We start from the raw sequence: 18,497 nt of genomic DNA on the forward strand, positions 1-18,497 counted from the left end.
TACGACTTTACGTCAATGACGCTCACGTCGGCATCATTGACGTTTTCCGTCGTGAGCTGGAGAATGCGCACTGGGCTATTTTTCCGCCCGGCGCATGCGCAGTTCGATCGTCGCGGGGGCGCGCTTAATTTGAATACAAGCCGCCCCCTTTGAATTACGCGGCCATACGCCGGGCCATTTACACTACGCCGCCGCAAATTACGGAGCAAGTGCTTGGAGAATACGGCACTTGCTCCAGTAAGTTGAGGTGGCATAGTGTAAATGGCTTACACTACGTCAACGCCGATTCTATGAGAATCTGGCCCAATATAAATAACAGAGTTAGGGCCCTTTCAAGCCTCGTACAGACGACCCAACATGTCCGATGACAACTGTCCGCGGACCGTTTTCATCGGACATGTCCGCTGGGATCATTTGGTCTGATGGCTGTACACACCATCAGACCAAATTTCCCACGGACAGACGACGCGGTTACGACGCGGTGAAGTGGCGGCAACGATGACGCGGCGACGTGCGCGAACCCGGAAGTTCAATGCTTCCACGCATGCGTCGAATCACTTCGACATCATGCACGGGTTCTCGGGCCAGCGGACATGTCCGATGAGTCATACTGACCATCGGACATGTCCGGCGTTTTTTACAAGTCCGTAAACGGACTTGTAATGCTTCCCTATGGGATTGCAGACGTTAGCGGATGATGTATCCGCTAACGTCCGCAAACATCCTTATCCGCAAATATTTCGGATGGAAGAAAATCCTATTTTTCTTCCATCTGGCGGAACGGATCGGGTGAATACGAACACACGGTCCGTATTCAACTGATTCCCCATTGGGGAGAGCGGAGGAAAGACAGGGCGGTCTCTGCACAGTGTGCGGGGACCACCCTGTCCGCCGACAGCTCAGCAGGGATTTACAGGTGAGCCGACGGACACACACGGGGCGGATCAATACGGATCCGCTCCGTGTGAAAGGGCCCTAAGTGAGCTTGGCTCAGTGGAAAGGGAATAGGGCCCTTTATTTATAAAGAAAGTTTATTGAACAAAAAAAAATAGTAGCATATATTGTACATACTGAGATAGGTACAGCAAAACCAGTCCAGAGTCACTACATCATAGGAGTGAACAGAGCTGGAATACATCTTAGCCTGACCATCCATGGGGGACCAGGAAAACCGGGTACTGAGAGGCTGGATGTTGGTCGCCTATCAGTCGGTAACCTAACCAAAACTACCTGAAGGAAATCCGGGTGTTGAATCTAATAGAGAGGATTCCAGACCACTTTGTTTCTTCAACCATTGGGGAGGGTCTGTGGCAGAGACTTAGCCCCAAGTTCCGAGTGACATTCTGGCTGCCGGGCTTGTGAGAGAGGCCTGTCCAGGTGCGCTAAACCCATTTGCGGCGGGAGTGGCAAAGTAAAGTATCGCTGGAAGCAGGAATGTTTCCCATCTACATACACCTGAATCTGTTGTTCACCATTTCTGCTGTCTATTCACCCTTCACCTTCCTACTGTTTAACTGTTTTTACCCGGCTGGGTAATAAAAGCACAGAAAAGACACCTGTTGAGTGGACAATTCCATTTACTACAACTCTCATCAAGTACCCTAGATGGCGGAGATACAGAGGTAACATGCCACCCAAAACAAACCAGCAGCTCCTTCGGGGGTAGTGCTACATACCGTATTTATCGGCGTATATCAGGGCAAAACCGTGGGTGCGCGATATACGCCGATACCCACTTTCCCGTGCCGAGTTTGAATACTGCGCCGGCATATACCGAGTGCAGTACACTCGTGTATAGTCGGGCAGGCTCGACTCCTCTCGCGCTCACGTCCTGTACGTACAGGAGGTGAGCGCGAGAGTAGCCGAGCCTGCCCGACTATACACGAGTGTACTGCGCTCGGTATATGCCGGCGCAGTATTCAAACTCAGTGCGGGAAAGCGGGGATCGAGCGGGAAGGACGCCGCAGAAGAACGCCGGACCCGACAAAGAGGACACCCGAAGCCGCAGACGGACGCCGGACCCAACGAGGCCGCCGATGGACGCCACGCAAGACACCAAAACTGTAAGTACAAAAATCTTTTTTCCACAGGAATGCGGGTCCACTTTAGGGGTGCGCGCTATACGCCGGAGCGTGCAATACCCCGATAAATACGGTATATAAAAAGCCTTCTGTGCGCAACAACCCCCCTCAGCCCTTTCATACTTACCCGAGGTCCCTCTAGATTCGGTGATGTTGCAGGAGTATCTTGGCTGCCCAGAACTCTCCTTCCTCATTGGCTGAGATAGCAGCATAATGCCATTGGCTCTCGCTGCTGTCAATCAAAGTCTGTAAGTCAATGAAGAGAGAGAGAGGGGGTAAGATGGGGGCCAGGCCACGGTTCCGTGTCTGAATGGACACAGGGAGCAGCGGCTAGACTCGAGTGCAAGCTGCTTGCTGTGGGGGCAACAGGAGGGAGGGGCCAGGAGCACCAAAGAGGGACCCGAGAAGAGGAGGATCTGGGCAGCTCTGTGCAAAACCAACTGCACAGAGTAGGTAAGTATAACATGTTTGTTATTTTTTATTGGAAAAAAAAAATCGAGACTTTACAATCATTTTAAGGAGTTGTCCTGGTTACCATTATCATTGAAAGTGAAGGTAAAAGAAAATCCTGAATTTTCGGTTGGCCCCAGAAAAGGGAAAATTTTCCAATGGGGGTCACTAGTTCTGGTGTCCTGGGGGGCCCCAGGGAATTCCCTTAATTTGCAGGGAGTTCTTCTCACTTCCTGTTTGGCTATGGGACAGAAAGTGAAGGTAAATCTCCAAAATGGGACACAGATGGCGAAAAAAAATCTGACAGGGATTATAACCCTCCCTTCCTCTATCCAAAATGAAAAAAAAAGCTTTGCTTATAGTTCTACTTTAACCACACAAGCAGTAGACATTAAGGGCCAGATTCTGGTAGAAGTGGGGCGGCGTAACGTATCATAGATACGTTACACCGCCGCAAGTTTTCATCGCAAGTGCCTGATTCACAAAGCACTTGCGATGAAAACTACGCCGGCGGCCTCCGGCGTAAGCCCGCGTAATTTAAATTAGGCACGCTACCGCGCCGGACCTACTGCGCATGCTCCGTTTCGTAACTCCCGCCGTGCTTTGCGCGGCGTGACGTAATTTTTTCGAACGGCGACGCGCGTAGCGTAAATCCGTATTCCCGGACGGCTTACGCAAACGATGTTATTTTTTAAATTTCGACGCGGGAACGACGGCCATACTTTATACAGCAATACGTTTGGGCAACAAAAACAACGACTAACTTTGCGACGGGAAACTAGACTAGCGGCGACGTAGCGAACGCGAAAATCCGTTGTGAATCGCTGTAACTCCTAATTTGCATACCCGACACTGGTTTACGACGCAAACTCCTCCCAGCGGCGGCCGCGGTACTGCATCCTAAGATCCGACAGTGTAAAACAATTACACCTGTCGGATCTTAGGGATATCTATGCGTAATCTGATTCTATGAATCAGTCGCATAGATACTCTGAGAGATACGACAGAGTATCTGAGATACTCCGTCGTATCTCCGCTATGAATCTGGCCCATGGTGTAGAGTAGGGGGGCCCTAACAGAGTAAATAGAGAAGAGGTCGGCAGAGTTATAAAGCGTACCATAATTTGGTAAACAGCAATGAGCAACACAATGCAGAAAAGATTCTATCCATAATAAGGTTAATGGGTGATAGACCCGGCACAGCTAGCCACTCCTCCATAACTTGTCAAATTTACCAGGGTAACTTCTATGCTGGTAAATAAGCTTTTCTAGGCAGAGTGTGTCCCATGTGTGATTAATACATTCTCTATTGGTTGGGACCAGGGCTCAAGTCCTGCGGGAATGCGTGGGAACGGAGTTCCTGCACTTTTTTCACAGCAGGAACGCAGTTCCCTTTGCAGGACTAGAGCCGCCCGAGCCAATCCTTCACTAAGCGGCGATGCCCAGCTCGAGTCACTGTCAGGGGCAGGCGAACCTTAGTAATCCTTTATGTTACTGGCCGATTCCTGTATATGGATTCATCGGGTAGTGTGCGGGTATTCCGTCACTTCCTCGATGCCGCAATGTCTCCTGGGAGCTTTTATCATTTTTCCCAGGAGACATTGCGGAGGTCTGCCGCGAGTTATCGCGATAACTCGCGGCAGACATAAAGGATTACTAAGGTACAGTGGATCAAAAAAAAAACATGCGGTTTAGTAATTATGCATATGAGCGTATACTTTTTTTTTTTTTTCGGTGGGTGAGTGGATCTTGGGTGGGAGTTTTTCCCCAGGACTTGACCCCTGGTTGGGACCTGATCAGATTTCCAGTACTGCAAGATAAGCTTTCTGGCCTGAAATGGGGCTCTATCATAGGCGTGCGCACAGGGTGTGCCAGTAGGGTGACCACATTTCCAAACTGCCATTGAGGGACACACCCCCTTCTCTCACCTTCCCCAAAAAAAATATGAGGGGGTAATGTAGTCTCGGGGTTGATGGGGAATTTGTTTGGAGGTGAGTTATTTGTCAGGTGAATGTGCCACCAAATGCAGTAACGCTTGCCACACATAGCCTGCCATCAGATGCCGTGCTGCTGTCACTCCCTCTGCATGAGCCAAGTGCGTAGAAGGAATGGAGTGGCGTCACTATCTGGAGAGTGAAGATCACACCAGTCCCTGCTCCTTGCCGCTGGGTGCCAGAAAAGGAGGAGGTGCCAAGGTGGGTGGGGACAGCAGTGCTGCACTAGGCGCAGGCCTCGCTTCCGGTCTCACTGTCTGAAAGTAAATTGTTACTGGTTGCAAAATGCCAGCCAGCGCTGGCCCTAGCAACCAGTTCCGGAAATGTAGTTATTAGTTAGTAGGGGGTGTCTGTGTCCTCTATTTCATTCCGGGACATTGTATTGTCAGGACAGACATGTCAATTGCGGACAGTCCCGGGCAATCCGGGATACGTGGGCACCCTATGTGCCAGGTGTGCCTGGGCCCACCCTAATCATGCTGTGCTTCACAGATTCCCTCTGCTGCTTGGCTGCAAAAGAAGGGACTGGAGAAGGGGCCTGTTTAGACCTCTGATATCTCACCAAAGCCCCGCAGTGGAGCTCCTAAAAAAAACTGTATAATAATAATAATAATATAATATTAACCACTTCCATACCAGGCACTTACGTACCTTCCTGCCCAAGCCAATTTTCAGCTTTCAGCACTGTCGCACTTTGAATGACAATTGCGCGGTCATGCTACATTGTACCCAAACAAAATTGGCGTCCTTTTTTACCCACAAATAGAGCTTTCTTTTGGTGGTATTTGATCACCTCTGCGATTTTTTTTTTTGCGCAACAACTAAAAAAAGACCGAAAATTTTGAAAAAAATTAAGTTTTTATTTTTTTCTGTAATTTTTTTGTAAATAAGTAAGTTTTCTCTTTCAATTATGGGCACTGATATGGTGGCACTGATAGGCACAGATGAGATGGCACTGATGGACATCGACGAGGTAGTACTGACGGGCACAGATGAGGTGGCACTGATTGGCGGCGCTGGTATGCGGCACTGATGGGCACACATAGGCGGCACTCATGGGCACACATAGTTGGCACTGATGGGCACTCATGGGCGGCACTGATGGGCACTCATGGGCGGCACTGATGGGCACTCATGGGCAGCACTGGGCACTCATAGGCGGCACAGATGGGCACTCATGGGCGGCACAGATGGGCACTGTGGGGTGGCACAGATGGGCACTGTGGGGTGGTACTGATGGGCACTGTGGGGTGGCACTGATGGACACTGTGGGGTGGCACTGATGGACACTGTGGGGCGGCACTGATGGACACTGTGGGGCGGCACTGATGGACACTGTGGGGCGGCACTGATTTACTTGTTGCCAGTCAGTGCCCATTTGTGGGCACTGATTGGCTTCTTTTTTTTTTGCATCCTTTTTTTTTTTCCCAGACTTTTTTATTTTCAGACTTTTTTTTTTTTTTTTTTTACTTTTTTTTTCTCGATTTTTTTTAGTTTTGCCCTTCCCTGGTGGGCATCCCTGGTGGTCCATGTGGCGATCCGAGGGGGGGCTGCGCTGATAAACAATCAGCGCGAACCCCCCCTGTCAGGAGAGCCGCCGATCTGCTCTCCTCTACTCGCGTCTGTCAGACGCGAGTGAGGAAGAGCCATCGACGGCTCTTCCTGTTTACACCGTGATCAGCCTTGGTTGGACACGGCTGATCACGTGGTAAAGAGTCTCCGTGAGAGACTCTTTACCGAGATCGGTGTTGCGGGGTGTCAGACTGACACCCCGCAACAACGATCGCCGCGATGCGCGCCCCCGGGGGCGTGCAGCGGCTAACAATCCTGAGGACGTCATATGACGTCCGGTCAGGATTCTACAACCACTTTGCCGCCGTCAATCTGTCATTGGCGGGCGGCAAGTGGTTAAATTAAATTGTAAAAAAATATAAAAATTTAAAAAAAGTTATGATTAAAAAAATAAATAAACTACTGACATCAATCTTTTCCCTACTGACCCTGTCCACTGCTCTACTGATATAAAAAAAAAAAATATATATATATATACACATATATATATATATATATATATATATATATATATATATATATCAGGGCTCAAAATTTCAAGTCCTGAGCTACTAGCCAGGCCTCAAGAGTTACTCGCCACCAGTTGCCCCACCTAATTCATACACTGCCCTGCGCCTAATTGCACCCGTAAACACGCCCTCGTAGATTATCTCATGGAATGTTTTATGCAGAAATTATACAAAATTAAATATTACCAACAAGAACTTTAACAAAATGGGACAGGGCACTGGGGGCAGACCAGAGGGACAGGGCACTGGGGGCAGACCAGAGGGACAGGGCACTGGGGGCAGACCAGAGGGACAGGGCACTAGAACTGGGTCTCTTCCCCATTCTCTTGCTGTCTTCTCTGGAACTCCCATCCATCCTCTCTCTCTCTCTCCCATTCATCTTATCATCAGGAGCCTGTGTGTGCGGCTCCACGCTTGCATGTCCCCACTTCCCCCTTTTATTCAGGCTGGCAGAGAGGAGAGGAGCTGCAGCACAGCGGGAGGAAGTACAATCCAGCGCTGAGATACACACAACTGCACAGCCATTGACACCATAGCACAGCGCACACTGACAGCGCACAGCACACATTGAGACCAGTCTGCTCACATTGCTCAGGCTAAACTGTTGGACACTTACATAGAGCACAAGGAGAAGAAAACTGCACAAACTAGAAGGCTGCCGCTCTCATGTCAGGGCAACTTTCAGTGAGCGCTGCACCGGAGTGGTCATTTTTGCAATCCTCCACCTCACTCATTACTTTCTGCTCTCCAGCTACATTGGTCTGGACCCGGGGGAGGGGGGCAGGCACAGAGAGGTCATACTGTTAGGTCCCATGGCTTAATGAGAATTGTAAGGAGAGCACCTGTGTACTGCTCTGCCTGTGCGCGGCTCACCAGACTACTTTTCACGAGCATGCACCTTTCCTCTTCGGCCGCCAATCTCATCGGGACTCTAAGTGTAGGCACAGATTGGAGGGAGATTGGTCATGCAGCCCTGTCATCACTCGCCCCCAGCTTAAATCCACTCGCCAAATGCTAGTAGGCTAGGGTGCCCACGTGTCCCGGATCGCCCGGGACTGTCCCGCAATTGACATGTCTGTCCCGGGTCCCAGGCACCTTCATTCCGGGACAATACAATGTCCCAGAATGAAATAGAGGACACAGCCACCCCCTACTAACTAATATCTACATTTCCGGAAATGGTTGCTAGGGCCGGCTCTGCCTGGCATCTTGCAACCAGTGACAATTTACTCTCAGACAGTGAGACCGGGAGCGAGGCCTGCGCCTAGTGCAGCGCTGCTGTCCCCACCCCCCAGGGCACCTCCTCCTTCGCAGCAGGGACCGGTATGATCTTCACTCTCCAGATAGTGACGCCACTCCATTCCTTCTACGCACGTGGCTCATGCAGAGGGAGTGACAGCAGCACTGTATCTCGTGGCAGGCTATGGGTGGCAAGCGACACTGCATCTGGTGGCAAGTGGCACATTCACCTGACAAAAAACTTGCCGCCAAATTCTCCATCAACCCCGAGACTACATTACCCCCCCCCCCCCCCCCCCATTATCTTTTTTTGGGGGAAGGTGAGAGAGGGGGTGTGTCCCTGAATGGCAGTTTGGAAATGTGGTCACCCTATAGTAGGCGAGTGGAAATTTTGAGGGCTGTATATATATATATATATATATATATATATATAGCTTTGGGTGCACAACCTTCTGCCATGGTCTGCACACACCTATGGGCTCTATGCAGGGCTTTTTTTCTCAGAGATTAGGTGCAGGAACTCCCCCCTACTGAGACACTCCTTGACTCCGCCCCCCTACCCACCCCTGAGCACTGTCCCTAGGTTTCATCCCCTACCCACCTCCCAGTACCGGCCCTTTTAGAGAATACAGAACCAAGTATTATTTTGTGGTGCCAAGTAATTTGTATGTTTGCTAATAGCAAGAAAAGCAGTAAATGAGATCCTCCGCAGCCAGCAACACTAGACCCACCTCAGCAACACTAGACCCACCCCAGAAACACTAGACCCACCCCAGAAACATTAGACCCACCCCTAGCAACAATAGATCCCCTAGCAATAATAAACACCCCAGCAACACTAGACACACCACAGCAACAATAGATCCCCCAGCAACAATAGATCCCCCAGCAACAATAGACCTCACCACAGAAACAATGAATTCCCCCAGCAACAATAGATCCCCCAGCAATAATAAATACCTCCAGCAATACTAGAAGCACCCCAGCAACAATAGATCCCGACACAACAATAGAAAGCCCATTACAAAATACCACCCCGATGACAATAGACCCCCCCAGAAACAACAGCAAGCTTCCCAGCAGACAGCATCAATAGACCCTCCAGCAGCCAGCAACCATAGACCTCTCCTTCAACAATTACCCTCCCCCAGCAACAATAGATCACCACACAAAAATAGATTTCTGCCAGCATACCCCAGTACCCATTGCCATTACATACATTCAGTGCTAGAGGTGCCGGAACTGCGTTCCCCCGCGTTCCCGCTGAAAAAAAGCCCTGGCACTATTGGGTAGATTCACATAGGTTGGCGTAAATTTAGGACAGCCTAGTCTTTTTAGGCTACACCGCCGAAAATTATTTAGGCTATTAGTGATTCTCAAACCACTTACCTTCAAATTTTCGGCGGCGTAGCCTAAAACGAGCGGGCGTAAGCGCGCCTAATTCAAATGACTGGGAGGGGGGCGTGTAGTATGGAAATGAGGCTTGACCTCACATTTCCCAGTGCGCATTGCGGCTAAGTAGGCCGTACGGGCCTATTGATTTCGACGCGTAACGTAAACGACGTAAATCCCGATTCGCGGACGACTTGCGCAAACGACGCAAAAAATTCGAACCTCGCGGCGGGAACGGCGGCCATACTTAACATTGTTATTCCACCTCATAGGTGGAATAACTTTAGGCGGCCTATCGCGTACGGAAACAACGTAACTCGACGGTGTAGGCCCGGCGTACGCTCGTAAATCGTCGGGAATCGGCGTATCCCCTCATTTACATAATCTAGGCCGGCCGCAATGGAAGCGCCATCTAGCGGCCAAAAGAAACATTGCAACCTAAGATAGAATGGCGCAAGCCAGCCTATCTTAGGCATGTTTAAGTGTATCTCTGTTTGAGAATACACTTAAAGTGGAGTTCCACCCATTTTTTTTATGTTTGTCTGTGCTGTATGCTCTAATCTCATAGTGTTCAGAATGGACAATTTTTATTTAATTTGTTGCTTGTAAATACCTTTATTTTGTAGTCCTTCATTATTTCCTCCTACTTATTTGCCTAGGCTATTTGCAAGGGTTTCTGGGATAGGCATCATGTTTCCCAGTAGTCCTTGCAAACCTGACTGAAACCTATTAAATTGCTTGTGCACTGAGCATGTGCGAGATATGCAAAGCTGAAATCCAGGAAGTCATACAGTCTGGCTTCATGATGCCCACACTTAAGATGGCCACGGTCTATTTCTAGATTATAAACTATCTAAATGCTGTAACAACCTAACAAAACGGACCTTAGTTTACAGACTAACTTTACTAGAATACATTAAGCTTGTGTATTACAGGGGTATTTATATTTAAAAAGTGAAATTGTGGGTGGAACTCCCCTTTAAACATAGGCCGGCTTAGATTCAGAGTTAGGTCGGCTTATCTGTAGATAAGCCGGCCTAACTCTTTGTGAATCTACCTATATGTATGGCTGCCTGTTGATATTTATTTATTTGGAGTTCTGCTTTCATCATTATAGTAATCTTACAGTATACTATATTTCCTGGAATTAATCAGTGTTCTACAGTTGTCAGTAATTATTCACACAAACACATATGTATTTTTTTCAATATTTAATTATTTTCACAGTTTTGACGGAAAGCACCATTCAAGATACAGTAGATGAGGCTTCAGAAAAAGAAGAAGAATCTGGACAAGAGCGAGATGAAATAGAAGCCAAAGATAGTGTGGATTCAAAACATGAAGAGGTTGAGAAGGATTTCAAAGCTGACACAGAAGATGAAATAAAAGAGGCAGCAGGAGATTTAGATCAAGAAATGTCTGAGGAAAAAGTTGAAATACCAACTGAATATCCTTCAGAAGAATCCATACCCTTCGATTTAAAAGCAGAAGATGCAGAATTAAATAACATCAATGAAGATAAAGTTTTGGAAGAGAACATTGGTGAAGAGGAAGCAGAGGGGCTTGAATGTGAAATAAAAACAGATCCAGAAGGTGATAAAATAGAAGAAACGCTATCAAGTTCTTCAGTAGAACAAGTAGGAGCCCCAATGTCTGAAGAGGTTGGGGTCAAATCTGATAATGGCAACAACGAGAACGAAGAGGCATCTGGTGACCTCAGTGTCGAGGGTCAAGATACATGTGCTGAAGAGAATGTGGAGGATCAAGAAGCACCTGCGGAAGAGGTGCCTCCTAACATAAATGCTGAAAATGAAGAAGAAGCATCTGTTACTGCCAATGAAAATGACATTGAAGAACCTGCTGCCTCGGAGGCAAAGCATGATGAAGAAAGTGCTGATGTCAAAGTGGAGAACGAAGAAGCACCTGCTGATGAGAATGTGGAGCGTGTTGAAGAAAGCCCCAATGCCAATGTGGAGAATGAAGAAGCACCAGCTGATGTAGATGTGGAAAACAACAAAGAAAGTGCTGATGCCAAAGCAGAGAAGGGTGACACAACTACTGATGAGACTGTAGAGAATGATAAACCACCTGAAAATGTGGAAAATGAGAAAGTTGAAATGGAGGAAGCACCCGGTGATGAAAATGTTGAAAAGGAGGAAGAACCCGGTGATGAAAATGTTGAAAAGGAGGAAGCACCCGGTGAGGAAAATGTTGAAAAGGAGGAAGCACCTGGTGATGAAGATGTTGGAAAGGAGGAAGCACCTGGTGATGAAAATGTTGAAAAGGAGGAAGCACCTGGTGAGGAAAATGTTGAAAAGGAGGAAGCACCTGGTGAGGAAAATGTTGAAAAGGAGGAAGCACCTGGCGAGGAAAATGTTGAAAAGGAGGAAGCACCCGGTGATGAAAATGTTGAAAAGGAGGAAGCACCCGGTGATGAAAATGTTGAAAAGGAGGAAGCACCTGGTGATGAAAATGTTGAAAAGGAGGAAGCACCCGGTGATGAAAATGTTGAAAAGGAGGAAGCAACTGGTGAGGAAAATGTTGAAAAGGAGGAAGCAACTGGTGATGAAAATGTTGGAAAGGAGGAAGCACCTGGTGATGACAATGAGGAAGCACCTGGTAATGAAAATGTTGAAAAGGAGGAAGCACCTGGTGAGGAAAATGTTGAAAAGGAGGAAGCACCTGGTGAGGAAAATGTTGAAAAGGAGGAAGCACCTGGTGAGGAAAATGTTGAAAATGAGGAAGCACCTGGTGAGGAAAATGTTGGAAAGGAGGAAGAATCTGGTGAGGAAAACGTTAAAAATGAGGAAGCACCTGGTGATGACAATGAGGAAGCACCTGGTGATGAAAATGTTGAAACACTTCCTGATGTGAATGTGGAAAATGAAGAGGAGCCTGCTGCAGAAAATACAGAAAATGATAAAGTACCTGAAGAGCTAAACACTGACAATGAGGTGAATGTGGAAGATGAAGAAGCACCTGCTAACATGAATTCAGAGAATGAAGAAATGCCCAATGAGGTAAATGTGGAGAATGAAGAAGCGCCCGCTGATATGAATGCTGAGTCTGGAGAAGAACCTGAGGAAGTAAAGGTAGAGAATGAGGAAGTTCCTACATCCGGTGATCAGAAAATGGAGGATGAAACTTCAGCTATAGACGTGAACACTGAAAATGAAGAAACGCATGATGACGGGAATGAAGAGAATGCAAACGTCGAGATGAGGGATGAGAATAAGGAAACATCTAGTGAGGTATTTGTTGAAAATGGACAAGAATCTGTTGAGGCGATTGGTGAAAATGAAGAAACAGCTGTAGGTGATAGTAATGTTGAAAATGAAGATGCGCCTAGTAATGTGAATGCCAAGATAGCAGAAACATCTGATGATGTAACTGTTGGCATTGAAGAGGCACCCTCTGATGCAAATGCAGAAAATGAAGAGGTACCTGCTGGTGCAAATGCTGAGAATGAAGAAGCACCTAGTGATGTAAACGTGGAGAATGAAGAAGCAGTTGCTGAGGAAAAAGTGGAAAAAGAAGAAGCACCTGCTGAGGAGAATGGAGAAGCACCTGCTAAAGAGAGTGCAGAGAATGAAGAAGCACCTGCTGAGGAGACTGCAGAGAATGATAAAGCACCCGCTGAAGAGAACGCAGAGAAGGAAGAAACACCGGCTGAAGAGAATGCAGAAGCACCTGCTGAGAATGACGAGAATGACAAAGCACCTGCCGAGGGGAATGTGGAAAATGAAGTAGCACCTGCTGAAGAAAATGTGGAGAATGAAAAGGCACCTGCTGAGGGGAATGTGGAGAATGAAAAAGAGCCTGCTGAAGAGAACGCAGAGAATGAAGAAACACCCGCAGAGAAGAATTTGGAGAATGAAGAAGCACCTGCTGAGGAGAATGTGGACAATGGAGAAGCACCTGCAAACATGAATATGGAGAATGAGGAAGCACCAGTTGATATGAATGTGGAGAATGAAGTTGCACCCGCTGATGGGAATGTGGAAATTCAGGCAGCAGCTAATGACGTGGATGAGCAGAATGATGACATACCTGGTGAAGTAAAAAAGGAGAATGAAGCATCACCCAGTGTGGTGGATGTGGAAGATGAAGACATACCTGGTGAGGTGAATGTGGAGAATCAAGAAGCACCTGTTGATGAAAGTGTGGTGAATGAAGAAGCATCTGGTGAGGTGAATGAGGAAAATGAAGAAGCTCCCAGAGCTATGAGTGCTGCCGATGCACCAGGAGCCGAAGCTACAGATAACAAAGCTGAAGGCTCCACTGATGAAGTCATGGAAATCAATGAACATCCCGGTGATGATACGAATGGTGATGCCCCTGATGGTGGAAATGAAGATGCAACTGCACCCAGGACTAGTGAAGAAATGCAGGAATCTGAGACTAACGAAAACACTGAACTCAATGATGACAATCAAAACGCCGAGGGCAGAGAAGGTGAACATTCGGTCACTCGAGTGGAGCCTATAGAGATCAATGATGAAACATCGGAAACAAAGCAACAAGCTGGTGATTCGAATGTTGATGATGAACCAAAGACAGAGGAAGTCGGCCAGGAACAGGAACAGGAGGAAAGAGCCCAGGAAGAGGATGAGGTCACTCAAGTAGTCAATATGGAAGAAGAGAAGAAAGAAACACATACTGACCAGCATGGCGAGGCAGAATCATCAAGCGTTCATGACATTGAAATGACGGATGTCCAGTCTACCCATGGAGACACAACTACCCAAACAGAAGACTGAGAATGTGTGAAGTCCAAGACCAGCTGGGCATTTAGACTTTCCAAGTGAGTATCTCTATTCTAAGTCATATTAAATCATTAAAGGGGAGGTTCACCCTAAAAACCACTTTCTCTAATTACACTGGCCCCCCACATTACAATACGATTATGCCTGTTATGTTTTTTTTGATGCTATTCACCTGTGGCTTCGGGGTTGCGAGTCCCGCGGGAGTGGGCGTTCCTCACATGCTGGTGATTGACGTTTTGACAAAAAAGCAGCTCCCCCCCGTCGCGTAAGCCGCGTCACGATTGGCGAAAGGAGCCAAACGGCGAGTCGGCGCTATACTGCGCCTGCGCATCGCCGTTCGGCTCCTTTCGCCAATCGTGACGCGGCTTACGCGACGGGGGGAGCTGTTTTTTTGTCTGCGGGTGTTTCTTCATGTGAGGAACGCCCACTCCCGCGGGACTCGCAACCCCGAAGCCACGGGTGAATAGCTGTATGAAGGTATGTACAGCATCAAAAAAAACATAACAGGCATAATCGTATTGTAATGTGGGGGGCCAGTGTAATTAGAGAAAGTGGCTTTTAGGGTGAACCTCCCCTTTAAATCATCTATACTGAAGTACGATGGCGGGTGGCTTTCTGGAAATACATAGGCCCGGATTCACATACATCGGCGCATATATATGCTGCCGTAGCGTATCTCTTTTACGATACGCCGACGCAACGCAGAGAGGCAAGCATGGAATTCACAAAGCAAATGCTCCCAACGTTGCGCCGGCGTAACGTAAATTGGTAGGCGTAAGCCAGCCTAATTCAAAGTAGGTGGAAGTGGGCGTGATCCATTTAAATGAAGCGTGACCCCATGCAAATGATGGGCCGAACGAACGGCGCATGCGCCGTCCCGTGGACGTATCCCAGTGCGCATGCGCAGAATCACGTCGAAACTACGCCCTAAGATACGATGGATCAATGCCTACGACGTGAACGTAACCTACGCCCAGCCCTATCTACGTAAACGACGTAAAATACGACGGCTGTTCCCTGGTCCATACCTTTGCATGAGTTGCGCCTCATAGATGGGGAATAACTTTACGCCGGACGTAAGCCTTACGTAAACCGCGTATATTAATGCGCCGGGCGCAAGTACGTTCGTGAATCGGCGTATCTCACTCATTTGCATATTCGAATCGTAAATCAATGGGAGCGCCCCTTGCGGCCAGCGTAAATATGCGCCCACGATACGACGGCGTAGGAAACTTACGTCGGTCGGATGGAGCCTATTTACAGGCGTATCTTGCTTTCAAAGTCAGGTGCATAGATACGACGGCGCATATGTGCACTTACGCGGCGTATCTCGAGATACGTCGGCGTAAGTGCTACGTGAATCCGGGCCATAGACTTTCCAAAAGAAGATATACTGCGTTTTAAAAAAAATCACAAGGTTTTTCTGATCCCTAGCACCCACTTTAGACATTATTACCCCACTAAAGTGACTGCTATTGGGTCTTCACAGTCTAGAAGTGAACTATTGTCAGCTTGGGTGGATGTCCACACAAGCCTACCATATAAAATTGGCATTTATTTGTAGTAGCTAATAATGATAGGCAGTTATACTGGCAAATTAGATTTTGCCCCAAAATGACAGAGTTCATCAGTTCCTTATCCAACGTTACTTTGTATTGTAGAAACAAGGGAGGAGGGAATAGGGATTATAGCGGTGCCTAACGACCCATACACAATTCTATTAAAACATAGTGGGCTAGATTCAGGTAGGGGCTCGCAATCTAACGGCGGCGCAGCGTATCGTATTTACGCTACGCCGCCGCAACTTACAGGAGCAAGTGCAGTATTCACAAAGCACTTGCTCCGTAAGTTGCGGCGGCGTAGCGTAAATGGGGCCGGCGTAAGCGCACGTAATTCAAATGTGTAAGAGGGGGGCGTGTTTTATGTTAATGTGTGTTGACCTGACGTGATTGACGTTTTGTACGAACGGCGCATGCGCCGTCCGTGTACATATCCCAGTGTGCATTGTTCCAAATGACGTCGCAAGGTTTCGACTTGAACGTAAATTACGTCCATCCCTATTCGCGAACGACTTGCGCAAACGACGGAAAAAAATCAAAAATCGAAGCGGGAACGACGTCCATACTCAACATTGAGTGCGCCTCATAGAAGTAGGCACAACGTTACGCCGAAAAAGCCTTACGCAAACGACGTAAAAAAAACTAACGCCAGGCGCACGTATGTTTGTGAATCAGCGTATCTAGGTAATTTGCATACTCTCTGCCAAAAAAATGACGGGAGCGCCACCTAGCGGCCAGCGTGAGAATGCACCCTAAGATACGACGGCGTAAGAGACTTATGCCAGTCGTATCTTAGGCTAATGTCGGCGTATCTAGCTTTCTGAATACAGAAAGTAGATACGCCGGCGCAGCTTAGAATTTACGCGGCGTATCTATGGATACGCCGGCGTATTTCTTTGCTGAATCTAGCCCATAATATTTTATTACATTAATGTTACAGACATACACTAACAAACCAAGCCAAACAAACCAGTAGACACATTGGAGCATATAATATTCACTACTGGCCTGAATATGGATGGCCTGCTAGAATTAGGGGTCAGCTCTTCCCTACATGTTTTGCCAAAACATTGGCTTCTTCAGGGGTATAAAACGTGACCAATGATGTAAATATAACTCTAAAAAAAGAATGAAAATAGAAAATGAAAAATATTAACACAATAACAAGGAGTCACATTCTTAAGGCATGATGTACAGTACTGGGCAAGCGAGATATCAACATTGGGTCTCCCCCCCAGAAAGAAAAAGAACACCACAGCCCCCCATAAACAGTTCTCCATCACCTACCCCGCAATCTCCAGATGGCCGTGTCAGCACAAGGACCACCCGAAGGCAGCAACCCAATACCACCACAGTGTGGCTGCAGGGGGCTGACAATGAATCGGTTCTCCTGGCCTTCAGATAATTTCAGCGCCCCAGCATTTGAACCTAGTTTATAATAAGGATTGGTAGGTATTGAGGCTATGTTAGTACCCCACATCGGAAGCATATTGTTCTATAAAAGTTCTATAATTCTATAATTTCTCTTTTGTTTTCCCTTTTAATCTTAGTATAAATCCGGTCCATTGTGGGCCCCCTGCAGCCACACTGTGGTGGTATTGGGTTGCTGCCTTCGGGTGGTCCTTGTGCTGACATGGCCATCTGGAGATTGTGGGGTAGGTGGTGGAAAACGGTTTATGGGGGGCTATTTTCATTCTCTTTTAGAGTTATATTTACTACATTGGTCACGTTTTGTTCCCCTGAAGAAGTCAATGTTTTGGCGAAACATGTAGGAAGGAACTGACCCCTAATTCTAGCAGGCCATATTCTGGCCAGTAGTGAATATTATATGCTCCAATGTGTCTATTGGTTTTATTCAATTTTTGAATGTAGTGTATGTCTATAACATTGATGTAATAAAATATTATGGGCCAGATCCACAGAGCAAGTACGCCGGCGTATCTACTGATACGCCGGTGTACTTTCAAATTTCCCGCGTCGTATCTTTAGTTTGAATCCTCAAACCAAGATATGACGGCTTTTGGGTAAGATCCGACAGGTGTACGTCTTCGTACGCCTTCGGATCTTAGATGCAATACTTCGGCGCCCGCTGGGTGGAGTTTGCGTCGTTTTCCGCGTCGGGTATGCAAATTAGCGATTTACGACGATCCGCGAACGTACGCGCGGCCGTAGCATTTTCTAACGTCGTCTGTAGTCGGCTTTTTCCGGCGTATAGTTAAAGCTGGTATTTTGCGGGGTATAGATAGACTTGGTCGTCGTTCCCGCGTCGAAATTTGAAATTTTTTTTTGCGCAAGTCGTCCGTGAATAGGGATGGACGTAACTCACGTCTAAGTTCAAAAAATGACGTCGTTGCAACGTCATTTCGCGCAAAGCACGGCGGAAATTTTCTGGACGACGCATGCGCAGTTCATTCGGCGCGGGGACGCGCTTCATTTAAATGAAACCCGCCCCTGATCGCCAATTTGAATTCCGCCGCCAGAAATACACTACGCCGCCGTAACTTACGGCGCGAAATCGTTGAAGATTCGAAATTCCGCCAGGTAAGGTACGACAAGGTAGCGTATCTCTGATACGCTGCACGGATCCAATTCTCTCTGGATCTGGAACTATATGTTTTAATTAAATTGTGTATGGGTCGTTAGGCACCGCTATACTCCCTATTCCCTTCTTCCTTGTCTCTACATATTATTGGGATGAGATGCCATATCTAATAAGGACACATCAGCCACATTCTTCTCTTGTTTTCTTTGTATTGAATTTTTGGGGCGTCAAGAATTTCCCAGCAGGCCAAAAATATTTTATGTGTAGCTGCCTAGAATGGAAAGTGGGTATAATGACCTTCAAAGGTGAACTAAAAAAAAAAATACCCCAGCATCCAACACTTCCAGGATGTCACCAACTCACCACTGCCTCCTGGGATGCCTGGGCACTTAA

The 18,497-nt window shown here is 47.5% G+C and overlaps 1 protein-coding gene across 3 annotated transcripts in view; it reads left to right on the top strand.

The window, feature by feature from the left end:
• The window catches only part of ERICH3 (glutamate rich 3), a 157,093-nt gene that overhangs the window by 136,719 nt on the left and 1,877 nt on the right, over positions 1-18,497 (top strand). For all 3 annotated transcript variants that reach the window (XM_040360695.1, XM_040360693.1, XM_040360694.1), the window contains one exon: positions 10,465-14,041. In XM_040360695.1, the coding sequence (XP_040216629.1) occupies positions 10,465-13,997 (3,533 nt within the window). In that variant the 3' untranslated portion in view covers positions 13,998-14,041. The remainder of the gene's footprint in view (positions 1-10,464; positions 14,042-18,497) is intronic.

The sequence above is a fragment of the Rana temporaria genome, chromosome 7, assembly GCF_905171775.1.
Source record: "Rana temporaria chromosome 7, aRanTem1.1, whole genome shotgun sequence".
Lineage (NCBI taxonomy): Eukaryota > Metazoa > Chordata > Amphibia > Anura > Ranidae > Rana > Rana temporaria.